Source organism: Sinocyclocheilus rhinocerous, unplaced genomic scaffold, assembly GCF_001515625.1.
Source record: "Sinocyclocheilus rhinocerous isolate Xijiao unplaced genomic scaffold, SAMN03320098_v1.1 scaffold1496, whole genome shotgun sequence".
Classification (NCBI taxonomy): domain Eukaryota; kingdom Metazoa; phylum Chordata; class Actinopteri; order Cypriniformes; family Cyprinidae; genus Sinocyclocheilus; species Sinocyclocheilus rhinocerous.
The window spans coordinates 694,792-709,387 of record NW_015644664.1 but is presented as its reverse complement, the minus strand read 5'-3'; the positions used below and the strand labels follow the sequence as shown (position 1 = coordinate 709,387).

The following is a 14,596-nucleotide window of genomic DNA, read 5'->3' as shown; positions in this document are numbered from 1 at the left end:
TATATATATATATATATATATATATATATATCATATTTACATATATTAAACGTATATTAAATATAACAAAATGTATATATAATGCTGTGATGGTTGCTTGGGATGGATTGTTATTAAATGATACAAGCAATAACACTAATAATCTTAAACTACGAATTTATGTATGCAAGTCATTCAACAGATTAGGAAGCAATCATAATTTAGCTCAGGGAATTCATGTTTTATTTATTTGTATTGGAATTAAGAGGCTTTTAACTAGAAAAAATGAGATGAAATTAATTTGCTTCAGCCAAATTAACATTACGCCATGTAAACAATCAGACAGGATGATCCGGCTTATTAAACGCCCTCTTCATTTACTTTAGGCTAAAGGAGTATTAAATCCCGTTTTACATGGTGATAAAGTTTGTCGTCGTGATATTAAGGACACGCACTGGTGAAACTTATCAGTGATTTAATATCCGCCACAGCTACTGTGATTAAGACAAATACGAGTGACCTTTGGACAGATGTGCGACGTGCTGTAATCTGAATTACTGAAGCATAAACTCTTAAATAATACAGCGTGTTACCTGAGAACTGGCTGAGACACGTCTGCAATATCTCAGTGTCTGGCACAAGAGATTTAACTTCCTATTAGAGAAACAGGGGGTTGGGGAGCTGTAATTTATCAGGTAATATCCTAATGATTTTTAGCATAAAAGAAAAATCGATAATTTTGACCCATACAATGTATTTTTGGCGATTGCTACAAATATACCCCAGCGACTTAAGACTGCTTTTGTGCTCCAGGGTCACAATTATCAGTAACTTATGCAATATATCAGTAATAATATTACTAATTACTAATAAATATTTCCCAAAAAGACACTTAACCTCATGTTTATAAGATAAAGTTTGTCGTCGTGATATTAAGGACACGCACTGGTGAAACTTATCAGTGATTTAATATCCGCCACAGCTACTGTGATTAAGACAAATACGAGTGACCTTTGGACAGATGTGCGACGTGCTGTAATCTGAATTACTGAAGCATAAACTCTTAAATAATACAGCGTGTTACCTGAGAACTGGCTGAGACACGTCTGCAATATCTCAGTGTCTGGCACAAGAGATTTAACTTCCTATTAGAGAAACAGGGGGTTGGGGAGCTGTAATTTATCAGGCTCATTTTAAATTCATTCCTCTTTTGCACAGTTTACCTTGGTTTGCATCAAACGGAACCCAACGGAGGAGGAAGCAGAGCAACCAGACATGGCGGCAGAATTTCATGCAACTCAAAACCACCTGATATCTGATAAGAGCGTGACAAATATTCACACAAAGTGTTCAAATACTTGATATTACAACATCCAGCCGCGAAACCTGTCAGGTCCTTCAGAGTTGAAGCCACCAAGAAAGAAATTAGCTTTGATTTCATTCTGATTTCACCACTTTGGAGACTAATGTTACTCACAGCATTCGATGGGATGCGAAGCAACTTGCAGAGACACATGTTGGCCTCCTTGCTGGGGAACATGAACACGGAAAACCAGCCGAACACGTGTGTTTTTCCGCCCGATGTCGGTCTCTCCTTTTCGCAGCTCGATGTCGGCATTACGAAGCTTAAGAATCCCGGCGCAATCGATTCTGAGAAGCATTTAGAAGCATCATGTTACTATGCATATTTAAAACCAAAAACTGGAGGAGGATGAAGAATCATCATCATCCAGGTTTACTCACATTGCTTTCATATTATTCTTTGGCTCGAGAGGAATCTCCAGGACTTTGGTGCTGCTGATGATCTTCTCGTAGCTGGTGGTGGTGACGGTTTTGCCGGTAATGCGATGGACCTGATAGAAAGCGTGAGGCTTCAGGATGCGCTCGTCTGCCGTGCCAATGAAGATCTGCAATCCCAGCGGCTCCTTGCCTCGGTATCCACGTAACTGCACACAGAAAAGCGCAAAAAGAGATATTTATTAGCATGGTTCAATGTTAAACTCTAAGACTTAAACTGTTTAAAATTTGGGGTCGGTAAGATTTTGTCATTTCTTAGAAGTTCCCTTTTGCTCATCAAAGCTGCATTTAATTGATCAAAAATACAACAAAAATTGTACATATTATTACAATTTAAACAGCTTATTTTTATTTAAATATATTTTAAAATGTAATTTATTCCTGTGATGCAAAGCTGAATTTTCAGCATCATTACTCCAGTCTTCAGTGTCACACACTCTCAGAAAAAAAGGTACAAAAGCTGTCACTGGGGCGGTACCTTTTTTACTTTTTTACACTTTTGTACCTTTTAGGTACTAATATGTACACTTTGGGTACTTATATGTACCTTTAAGGTAACAATATGGACTCTTTAGGTACAAAGGTGTGCCTTTTGAAAAGGTACTGCCCCAGTGACAGCTTTTGTACCTTTTTTTCTGAGAGTGCATCATCCTTCAGAAATCATTCTAATATGCTGATTTGCTGCTAACGAAACATTTCTGATTATTATCAATGTTGAAAATTGTTGTGCTGCTTCATATTTCTGTGGAAACCATGCCACATTTTTTTCAGGATTCTTTGATGAATAAAAAAAAAACAGCAATTATTCGAAACAGAAATCTAATCTTTTGTAACATTATAAATGGCTTTACTGCCACTGCTGATCAATTTAATTTAATTAAATACATCCTTAATTGAATGCTTCCTTGCTGAATAAAAGTATTAAAAAAGATATAATATAATTATATAATATATTAAAATATATTAAATGTATAAAAACACTAAATATATTTAAAAATAGAAATATATAAAAATATATATGTAAAATATATAATATTTGTCATGCTTGTTGATGTTTTGGCCTATTGTCAACAAAAAAAAAAAAAAAGCAAAAGTTCAAAATTGTGTCTATGTAAAATATATAATATTTGTCATGCTTGTTGATGTTTTGGCCTATTGTCAAAAAAAAAAAAAAAAAAGCAAAAGTTCAAAATTGTGTCTGGATGAGACTTTAATTATTTAATAGTTATCTGTGAAATACCTGCACATAAATGCCCCCAAAATGATCACGTTTCAACCTGAACTCAAAAAACAGCAGAGAAGAAATGCTATGATACCAACTGAGCATCACCAGTATCTCAGATGCACACACGCAAAGTGCTTTTTTTAGCAGCTCTTTTAGCGAAGGCCTGCTCTCCTGGTTGGAAAGCAGAGACCTGCTGGAAACATTAGCATTTCCAGAAACCTTGAACTCGAGCCAGAAGGGGTGTGTGCCATCTGCAAACATCTTCTCATCTCCTCAAACTCTGCAGGAAACCCATCAGTCACCAACTGTGGCAAGGTTTGTGGCCTACGGGTCCTTCCAGTGCCATTTGACTGATCGTGGAAGATAAACTTCAAATTCAAACCCAGAATCTGAATGAGTTTGGTGTGGCAGTTGGGAAATCATACAGTGCCTGAGTGCAAAAATCAAAAATTGGGTTCATGCATATGCAGACGAATGTGAGATTGCACAAATGCATCTGAATTCCTGCACTGAAGGTTAATAATTCAGAAGAGCTTTCAAATCCTGTCCGACACGGAGGCAAATGGGTCACATTTTCATATGCAAAACATGGCAAGCCCAATGAGAAAAACAACTACGGCCTTATCATTTTGTTGTAGATGAGCAAGATATGGTGCACAACAAAACAGGCATTATCTAGCTACATTATAACTTCACGTATTTCACGGCTGGAGATTTTGGAGGCTGTAATTTAAGGGCTTGGTGAAGGAAAAAGACCAGTTTTAATATAATACGAGGCTGAAAAAACTGCCTGATCATTTAGAGAGCTGGACTTTGCCATTCACACTACTTGTAATAAACTAATTGTAGGGAGAATCCCTACAATTAGAGATAAATGCATTGCTCAAGGGCACTTTGATCATTTCTGCAAACACAAACTTAGTATTTACTTGGTATGGAACATGCAAGCCCTGTAAATGGCAATGCATGACTTTAAAAAATCCCTTATCTTTGGGTTGACATATTTCGGGCTCTGATAAAATTAATTTAAAAAAAATCTGAAAATAAAAATGACCACCACGAAAATAATGAATGAATACAAAATAAAGAAATAAAATAAAATACAATAAAATTTAAACTATAATAAAAAAAAATAATAATAACTGTAAAAACAAATAAACACAATAAACAAAAGTAAATAAGTAATACAAATAAGAAATATATTTTTTCAAATAAATGCAACTGATGACATAATTTAAAAGTAATACAAATAAAAGAATGTATTTTTTTTAAATACTGCAATTTATAAAGACGTAAATAATAAAAAATAATAAGTAATAAAGAAAATAAAATAAAAAAATATTTTTAAAACTGCAATTAAATAAATGCAATTAATAAAATAAAAAGTAATGCAAATAAAAATATATACTCTTAGAAAAAAAAAGTGTCTAGATCGGAAGGAAGCGTGCAGAAACCACAGAGCATGAAGATGCAGCTAAATTTACTCTGGAGTTCAAAAGCACATTGAGCAGGGCATGTGTCGACACTTCATCTCATATTTGGTGGACAAAATTGGTGAACAATGTTGCATCAGATATGTGGGATGAATTGTGTGCAGCTGGAGCAAAGGAACTGCAGATAGTACTTGGTTTAGTGACCTAGTAAACTTTTATATGATGAATATGAATATGATGAAAGTGATGAACGTCTTGCTTAAAAGCAACATCTGAGAAAGACTAATCATAAATGAGATCTCTTTAGTATCTCAACTGCTCCTCCTAAAGTGCAGTGAGATTAAATGGAGAGCATATTGACATGTTTGCTCAAGTCTTCTGCGGTCTCCTCTAGAGCATCTCAAACTGTGCTCAGATTTGTCAACATACTAATGTCTGCAATCAAAAATCAGATGAACTCAAAAAATAACAACATAACGTTGAATTGATTTTGACAGCAGAATTCTACTGTCATTCTGCATGAAACATCTAAATGTGTCTCTTTAAGGTACAGGTGAGTGAGTAAACACAGCCGTTTCCATGGGCCATCTGAGAACCTGGTTGCCATGGCAGCGGGCGAGCGTTGAGTCAGTGGTGAGGTTGGAAAAGTAAAGTAGAGGAAGGAGCAGTCCTGAGTAACTCCCGCCGCGTGATTGGCCAGCGCTGAGCTGCACTGACCACAGCCAGCGCCAGGGAATGGAAAGCATTAAACATTTTGGCTTTGCCAAGGCAGTCTGCAATCTTCAGCAGAGCACTGACATCGGAAGGATGCTGGCCGCTCCGCTAACAAGACCATTAAAGATGGTTTACACTGAGAGAGCAAAAACCAACAAGAGGCCTTTCATATAAACGGTTACCCGAGCAACTTCAAACTTTAAATGGCAAACAAACTGAGCAATATCATGTGTCTTCAGAATACAGCTGCCATTACTGCGTCTGTAAAAGCTTGAGGTAAACACCACTTTCTGAACAGAGTTAAGCAACCTAAAAGCAGTAAAACCCTCTGTAAAATGTAAAAGAGTAAGAAAAATAAATTCATTAATTAAATACAATAATTAAAAATATGATAATAAAATACAAAATATTTTTATAAAATATGTATAATATTATATTTGCAAAATGCCATTTATAAAATAAAATATATAATACATATTTAGTACAATATATAATAATAACTAATAAAATTATATATAGCTGTCATTTATTTTAATTTATATTATTATTTATTATATATTTTATTTTACAATAACATTTCGTAAAAAATTCTTTATATACATACATATAAAATCATTATAACATAAAATAAAATAGATGAAAATAATAAAAAATAAAATAAAATAATCAAATAAAATAAGCCATATTGCTAGGGTGTTCTGGGAGGTTTATAAGGTGTTATAAGACCATTATTTGAGGTCTTAGTTCTGTATCTGGATGAGTTATGAGCTTACATTTTAATAATTAGGGTTAGGGATTCAAAAATAAAATAAAAAAATTCAAAAATCCCCGACCATAAGCATAAGCAATAACAATAGTGATGCTCGTCGTCTTAACACACATTACTAATGAATGAGTGCGTTCATTTGTGTGAGGGTTGATAAAAGCAGACGACACACAGAAGAGCAGAGGGCCATTTTCATAGCCCTGACCTGGGGCGAAATCACCTCGCGCTGCATAATGACTAGGAAATACCTTCACACGCACGTCTAGTGAGGCGAGACAGAGTGAACACCCACCTGGACCACCGGGTGACCTCCAGTAGGGGCTTTGACTGCCCCGCGGCTGCCCTCGGTCTCATAGTGAGCTCTGTGGTGCGATTTGGGCTGCACCTCGATGTGGAGCTCGTACTGATCGGTGCGGCTGGGCAGAGGCCACTCCAGCAGCGGCAGGGAAGCCACAGGGATGCTAGGACAGATGAAAGATGATAGTCATGCTCATTTGCTTCACATTTCCGATTCGTAGCATGAAAAGAGCAGCAGGTGCATGAGCCACGCAGGGCTTTGCAGAACATGTCATCTTATACAAGTAATAAGACTGTGCCACTGATGCCAGGTCAAACTGGAAACATCTTTATAGTTCGGGGTCAGTAAGATTTTTTTGTTTTTCAACAATACTTACATTTAGCAAGGATGCATTAAATTGATCAAAAGGGACAGTAAAGACATTTATAATGTTACAATGTTACAAAAGATTTATATTTTAAATACATTTTGAACTTTCTTTTCATCCAAGAATCACAATTTCCACAAAAATATGAAGCATCACAACTGTTTTCAACATTAATAATAATGAGAAATGTTTCTTGAGCAGCAAATCAGCATATCAGAATGATTTCTGAAGAATCATGTGACACCGAAGACTGGAGTAATTATGCTGAAAATTCAGCTTTGATCACAGGAATAAATTAAATGTTATAATATATTCAAATAGAAAACAGTTATTTGAAATTGTAATTTTTTTACTGCATTCATATAAAATAAATACAATCTTTGGGGGTATAAGTGATGTTTTTCAAAAACATTGAAAAAAATCTAACTGACCATTAACTTTATTTATTTTTAATTCTTACATTTACATTTAGTCATTTAGCAGACACTTTTATCCAAAGCGATTTACAAAGTAGAAGAATTTCTTATATGAAATTAATATTATATCAAATTTATATTCATTTAATTTTTTTGTTTAATATTTAAATCATTTAATTTTTAAGATTATCGGTACAGGCCAATAACCAAGTCTGCTTGGCCAACTGACAGGTTTGCCAACAAATAATATACCAAAATTTTCATTTTAAATAAATATTTACATTTCTAATGAAGAATGTGTTTTTATTCAATTTTATTATCAATATAAATATATGCATATCAATCAAATATCGGTGACCGATAATCATACTTTCTAGATCGGTATTGGTACCGACATCCATATTAGGGGTCACATATACCATGAAAAGCGTAAATAAGTGGACATTTTAATTGGAAATAAAGACATAATTTACCAAACTGTAAAGACAACAAACTAGCTTCATTTAATTCCTATCACTTTTCAAACAAACCATGCATCAAAAGAATGCAAATATTTACCTGCATATTCCCGGCACCAGCTGTTTAGGCCAGATTTGAGGGATTACGAAGAACGGTTCAGGGCCAGGTTTGGTCTTCACATCCTGGTCACATGACACCAGGTAACTCTCAGTGTGGTTCTCTGGGTAAAGCGAGTAGGCCTGCTGGTTGGTCTTCACGATTTTGGTAGGAATGAAACTAGCTTGGGCGACGCCGAACCCATTCATGACCCCTGAGATGTTATTGGAGCCGTAATGGGGGGTGTGATGCTCTTCGTGGCCACCATGGGGCGACGGGCTGCGCGAACGGGCCACCGGCACCAGGTTTCTGTACATGTCGTAGGTGCGTTTGCATAGAGGGGAGGTGGAGCGCGAGCCGGGCCGGGGCGAAGGAGAGCGCGGCCCCACGCAGCCGTCCTCGGCCAGGCTGCTTAGCGGAGAAGTTCCCGGACTGGTTCGAGGGGAACCCGTGTGGACGCCCTGGAGTCTAGGGCAAAGTTCTCCAGCCACTTGGCTGTTGCTGGGCGAAACGCAAGGGGAAGCCCAGGGCGAGAGGTTCTCCGAATGCCAGGAGGTGGATGAGTTGCTGCTGGCGGGACTCAAGCACTGCGGCTCCCTATAGGCCAGAGGGTCGTGACCGGGCACGGTGAGACCGGGACTGGGGCTGATGTTCACCAGATGGTTCTGGAGCGAGTCTCGACCATGACTATAGTGCTCTCTGGAGGGTGTGATCTCGATCCGAGGGCTCAGCGCTTGGCTGTTGGGTCTGGCGCTCTCCAGGAAGCTCTTGGGCTCCAGTTGAGCGTAGCCTGTGAGACCTTCGGCGCTGAGTTCGGCGAAGGAAGCCGCACACGGCTTGATGCCGTACGGTTGAGCTTCCTCCACAGGATAGGGGAGGCTGGGATGAGAGATGAGGTCTTTGTGCGAGGAGATGCTTTGCTCATCTGCAACAAACAAACAACAGACACAAAATGGGTAAGAGTGTCCAAAAACTCGGTAAACAATGTATGCTTCCTACTATTTGAAATCAAATCACCTGTGTTTATAGCGTTTTAGCAGCTCTAAAAGACAATAGTGTCATTATATTCAGCTTAATTTAGTTCAATATTGATTCAATTCAATAACTGTGAATGTTGCAAGGTTCCTCAATAATGATACAAATACAGTTTCCAATGTAAAGCAGCTGTGTCATTATTCAGTTAAATTTCAGTGTTCATTTAATTAAGTTCAATACCAGTTTGAATGTTGCAAAGTTCATTCGTTATGAAGCAAACTTCAACTATAACTTTAACTATAATGCAGCTTTACAGAAGACAAAAGTGTTGTTATTCAGCTCAATTAAGTTCAAAAACACTGTGAATAAGGCAAAATTAATATGTTATTAAGCAAACTCAGCACAACTATAAAGCAGCTCTAAAAAGACAATAGTGTCATCAGTGCTGGGTAGTAGGGCTGCACGATAAATCGCATGCGATATTATGACGAGCTGCGCAAAACCACGATCATATTTTGCGCATGTTTTGCGCAGCTTGTCAGTGAACAAAGGCTCTGTGTAGTTAATGCTGCTCAATGTGAAAGCCCGCACGTGATGGAGATTTACCGCTGATTACAGAAAGGCTTTACTGACGAGATGCGCGTTAAATATCGCATGCGTTTTATCGTGCAGCCCTACTGGGTAGTATCTGATTTCATGTCATCTGGATTACGTAATCACATTCCAAAAATGTAGAACTTGTATCAGATTATATTACATTTTAAAATGTTCATAATCAGATTACAGTTACTTTTTTTATAGGCTACTTTACTTTTACTTTTAGTCATTTAGCAGACGCTTTTATCCAAAGCGACTTACAAATAAGAAAAAGTAATTAAAACTAAAAGCTAAAACTCTATAAATACTATATATATACACACATTTAAGAAAATAAAAGAAATTAAATAAAAATGACAAATGCATACAACAACATTTCAAAACTAAAACATTTAAATGAAAACAAAAAAATAAAGCTAAAAACAATTCAAACATACACAAATAAGAAAAAGTAATTAAAACGAAAAGCTAAAAGCTTTTAAGGACTACATGATTACAGATTATTCACACAATGACAGTAAATTATTCATTGATTCTCCAAAGTTTTAAATGTTCCTTACTAAAAAATTCTACTGTGTCATATCGTTTAGCTTTGAACATGTAAATGTCATGTAAATTAATTTGCGATCCATGCTTCTGAGTTTGGGGACAAAAGCACCTCTAAATCAATTATACAATGTATGAGACAAATAATTACTAATAAATACTGTCGACAAAAAAAATAAATAAAATTGAGCCCAGTTTGGAAAACCCTGGAGTAATGTAATGTTGAATACATTTCATGACATATTGATAACAAAGAATGGAATAGTTTATTTCTTTTTTTATAACAATAATCCAATTCAAATTTATAAACAAGTTAGGACAAAAGTAATCTAAAAGTAATCCAAAAGTAGTCCAAATATACATTACCTAAAATGAGTAATGTAAATTACATTACCGACTACAATTCTCATCACTGATTTGTAATCAGTAACAGACTACACTTTGTAAGTAATCTGTCCAGCACTGAGTGTCATTTATCATAATTTAGTTCAGTGTTGCTTCAATTTAGCTCAATAACAGTGTGAATGTTGCAAAGTTCATTAGTTATGAAGCAAACTAAGTTCAACTATAAAGTAGCTCTACAGAAGATAATAGTGCCATTATTCAGCTCAAGTCAATCCAATTTTGTTCAATAATTGTGGAAAGTTCATCAAATTATGAAACAAGAATTCTGATATAAGCAGCTCTACAGAAGGCAATAGTTTTGTTATTCAGTTCAATTCAAGTCTGTTCATTTTCGATTCAATTCAGATTCAACATTATATTCTAGAAGCGGTAAACGGTGCGTGTCCTTTTCAGCGGCCTTGCATTCGAAAGTATTTTTCCCATAGGGATTTTTATAAAGTCTTCGTTTAAGAGTTAAAAGCCATGAATCAAACCAACTAGCCATGTGCTGAAGCGTATCTGAAAATCGGACAAAATGTCAAAGGTACCAGGACTGTGTTCTTGAAGGCTTAAACAACTAATGCCATGAAACTTCACGAATGACATAATCATGATTACAAGATGTTCGTTACAACATTCATTGCATACAAATACGTCAGTTGCTGTGCTTCCTATGTAGTTTCTTATGTAGTAGGACTTCAACAGAAGCATGTACCATCGATTAACAACCTTGTAGCTCACAGCAGGTCTCTCTTTAATGTATGATTTACAATTAATTCCCCTATAGAGAAAATGAATGGGATTTTAACTTCCGGAACCCGACTGTTGCACTCTATGGAAATAAATACAATTGTTTTGCATTTGTAATCAAATTCTGTGTATTAATTTACACAAACTTTTAAAAAAATGTTTGGCAGTCCAATCAACTAACTCAACCTTGTTGAGATTAGTTCTGGTTCATTTCATCACACTGGAAATAAAAGGTCGCACTGCATTATGGGATACAGTATTCTGCATAATGTGTTCTGTATTCTACACATATTTGTGTACATTTGCATTCTGTCACATGTGCTGTTTTTGTGTAATGTGTGATGTTGTGTTATAGCAAGTTCAAGTTCAAATGTCATTACCATCATGTACAACGTCAAAACTGTGAATGAAATGATCCCACTTCTGAGCGTTTGGTGACAACATCTACTGCAACTTTGAGATTATAATGTACATTCATCATTACAAAAATGTATTACATTTCCGATGTCCAAAGTGTCATGTCTTGGATGAGGCGTGCTCCACTGTCATTTTAAAGTGTTTCGAAAAATGCAATTGTTGCCTGATGCAATGGTAATGACATCAGTATTGTGAGCAGAGATTGGTTGTTATTAAAAAAATCAGACATAAATCCCAAATTAATTTTAAAAATCATATAATTTTTTAGTATAACGAACCAAGTAAAATATCACTGACTTGAACATTTTTATAGCCTACATTTATGTGGAGGGGACAACAAGATCCAACAAGAATCCAACAACACATAAATAAATGCTTACTTAACAACAACTAGAATACTGTATAATAAAAACCTAAAAATATATATTATATTAAAATAGTACATCACATTCTACTATTAATAGATCTATATCATTAATATAGTACAATAGTTTTAAAATCCTCCCAGGGGAGCGTTTCTGTCCCCATATATTTTTACTGAGGTAGCCTATTATATTTAATAGCCTATGCATTACATTAAATAATATGGATACAAATTGTATTGAATGTTTATGAGTTATTTGCAATAGTTTAAACAGCTAAAGATTATTATGCTGGTAGTTATAGTCTTCAGCACACATCTTATACAGAAGTTTAGTGAAACAAACCTTGAAGTCCCGTTGTGCTTCCATACTCAAAAAGATAGTCAAACTCCAGCTCATCCTGACAGTGCACCTGATCGAGCTCCTCAGCCAGCCCTAACGCAGCCTTGTCGTCGTAAAAAGAGCTCATCTGTCTCAATCTGATTTATTTACACTACAGCAACTTCATAAACGCGTCGAGACAACGTCGGCTATTTGACACGCAGGGGTCCGAGCGCCAAACGCATGAATGAGAATCGAGACAGACGCGCTCAAGTTAAGTTCAACTTCCGCTTTAAACTTCACTCACACCCCCATTTACACTAGCGGCGACAAAATCACAACACGGCCATTACTATCAAAGAAAGTGATCAGGAATGGAGTCAATGGACGCGACAGAACGGACAGGACGCGTTTACTGCGTCGCGTCAGTGATAGAGTGATGGTTTGAACAGGTTTGTCTGAGGATTTGTCGTACTACAGGTAGCATAAAACAACCTGTCAATCAAACAGACGTGATAAAATGGATGGCACGCGCCTCCTGTTGACAGGTACTAGTTATAACTGCGACAACAAAAGCAACTAGTCCTTGATCTCAGTTTATAAGGGCGGGTGTGAATCCCGACCTCATCCTGTAAGAACTGCTGCCCCCGAGTGTTCATCACAACACAATACGACACGACGATCAGACAAACTAGACACAAACGAGACAGAGCCATACATAGACATAGATAGGTCTATCTATCTATCTATCTATCTATCTGTCTGTCTGTCTGTCTATCTCTGTCTGTCTATCTATCTATCAATCTATCTATATCGCTCTCTCTCTCCCTCCCTCTCTCTTTCTATCTGTCTGTCTGTCTATCTCTGTCTGTCTATCTATCTATCAATCTATCTATATCGCTCTCTCTCTCCCTCCCTCTCTCTTTCTATCTGTCTGTCTGTCTATCTCTGTCTGTCTATCTATCTATCAATCTATCTATATCGCTCTCTCTCTCCCTCCCTCTCTCTTTCTATCTGTCTGTCTGTCTATCTCTGTCTGTCTATCTATCTATCAATCTATCTATATCGCTCTCTCTCTCCCTCCCTCTCTCTTTCTATCTGTCTGTCTGTCTATCTCTGTCTGTCTATCTATCTATCAATCTATCTATATCGCTCTCTCTCTCCCTCCCTCTCTCTTTCTATCTGTCTGTCTGTCTATCTCTGTCTGTCTATCTATCTATCAATCTATCTATATCGCTCTCTCTCTCCCTCCCTCTCTCTTTCTATCTGTCTGTCTGTCTATCTCTGTCTGTCTATCTATCTATCAATCTATCTATATCGCTCTCTCTCTCCCTCCCTCTCTCTTTCTATCTGTCTGTCTGTCTATCTCTGTCTGTCTATCTATCTATCAATCTATCTATATCGCTCTCTCTCTCCCTCCCTCTCTCTTTCTATCTGTCTGTCTGTCTATCTCTGTCTGTCTATCTATCTATCAATCTATCTATATCGCTCTCTCTCTCCCTCCCTCTCTCTTTCTATCTGTCTGTCTGTCTATCTCTGTCTGTCTATCTATCTATCAATCTATCTATATCGCTCTCTCTCTCCCTCCCTCTCTCTTTCTATCTGTCTGTCTGTCTATCTCTGTCTGTCTATCTATCTATCAATCTATCTATATCGCTCTCTCTCTCCCTCCCTCTCTCTTTCTATCTGTCTGTCTGTCTATCTCTGTCTGTCTATCTATCTATCAATCTATCTATATCGCTCTCTCTCTCCCTCCCTCTCTCTTTCTATCTGTCTGTCTGTCTATCTCTGTCTGTCTATCTATCTATCAATCTATCTATATCGCTCTCTCTCTCCCTCCCTCTCTCTTTCTATCTGTCTGTCTGTCTATCTCTGTCTGTCTATCTATCTATCAATCTATCTATATCGCTCTCTCTCTCCCTCCCTCTCTCTTTCTATCTGTCTGTCTGTCTATCTCTGTCTGTCTATCTATCTATCAATCTATCTATATCGCTCTCTCTCTCCCTCCCTCTCTCTTTCTATCTGTCTGTCTGTCTATCTCTGTCTGTCTATCTATCTATCAATCTATCTATATCGCTCTCTCTCTCCCTCCCTCTCTCTTTCTATCTGTCTGTCTGTCTATCTCTGTCTGTCTATCTATCTATCAATCTATCTATATCGCTCTCTCTCTCCCTCCCTCTCTCTTTCTATCTGTCTGTCTGTCTATCTCTGTCTGTCTATCTATCTATCAATCTATCTATATCGCTCTCTCTCTCCCTCCCTCTCTCTTTCTATCTGTCTGTCTGTCTATCTCTGTCTGTCTATCTATCTATCAATCTATCTATATCGCTCTCTCTCTCCCTCCCTCTCTCTTTCTATCTGTCTGTCTGTCTATCTCTGTCTGTCTATCTATCTATCAATCTATCTATATCGCTCTCTCTCTCCCTCCCTCTCTCTTTCTATCTGTCTGTCTGTCTATCTCTGTCTGTCTATCTATCTATCAATCTATCTATATCGCTCTCTCTCTCCCTCCCTCTCTCTTTCTATCTGTCTGTCTGTCTATCTCTCTCTCTCCCTCCGTCCCTCTCTCTCTCTCTCTCTCTCTCTCTATCTGTCTGTCTGTCTGTCTGTCTATCTATCTATCTATCTATCTGTCTGTCTGTCAATCTATATCACTCTCTCCCTCCCTATCTATCTATCTATCTATCTATCTAT

At 37.0% G+C, this 14,596-nt stretch overlaps 1 protein-coding gene across 2 annotated transcripts in view; it reads right to left on the bottom strand.

Moving 5' to 3' along the window:
- LOC107758795 (nuclear factor of activated T-cells, cytoplasmic 2-like) overlaps positions 1-14,596 on the bottom strand; it is a 39,260-nt gene that overhangs the window by 23,104 nt on the left and 1,560 nt on the right. Inside the window, exons 1-5 of one of the 2 annotated variants that reach the window (XM_016576614.1) lie at positions 11,927-12,606; positions 7,554-8,475; positions 6,207-6,375; positions 1,723-1,925; positions 1,457-1,629 (exon numbers count right to left, since the gene is read on the bottom strand). In XM_016576614.1, the coding sequence (XP_016432100.1) occupies positions 1,457-1,629; positions 1,723-1,925; positions 6,207-6,375; positions 7,554-8,475; positions 11,927-12,050 (1,591 nt within the window). In that variant the 5' untranslated portion in view covers positions 12,051-12,606. Of the gene's footprint in view, positions 1-1,456; positions 1,630-1,722; positions 1,926-6,206; positions 6,376-7,553; positions 8,476-11,926; positions 12,607-14,596 lie in introns of those variants that run through there. The other variant, XM_016576615.1, reaches the window with a different exon arrangement.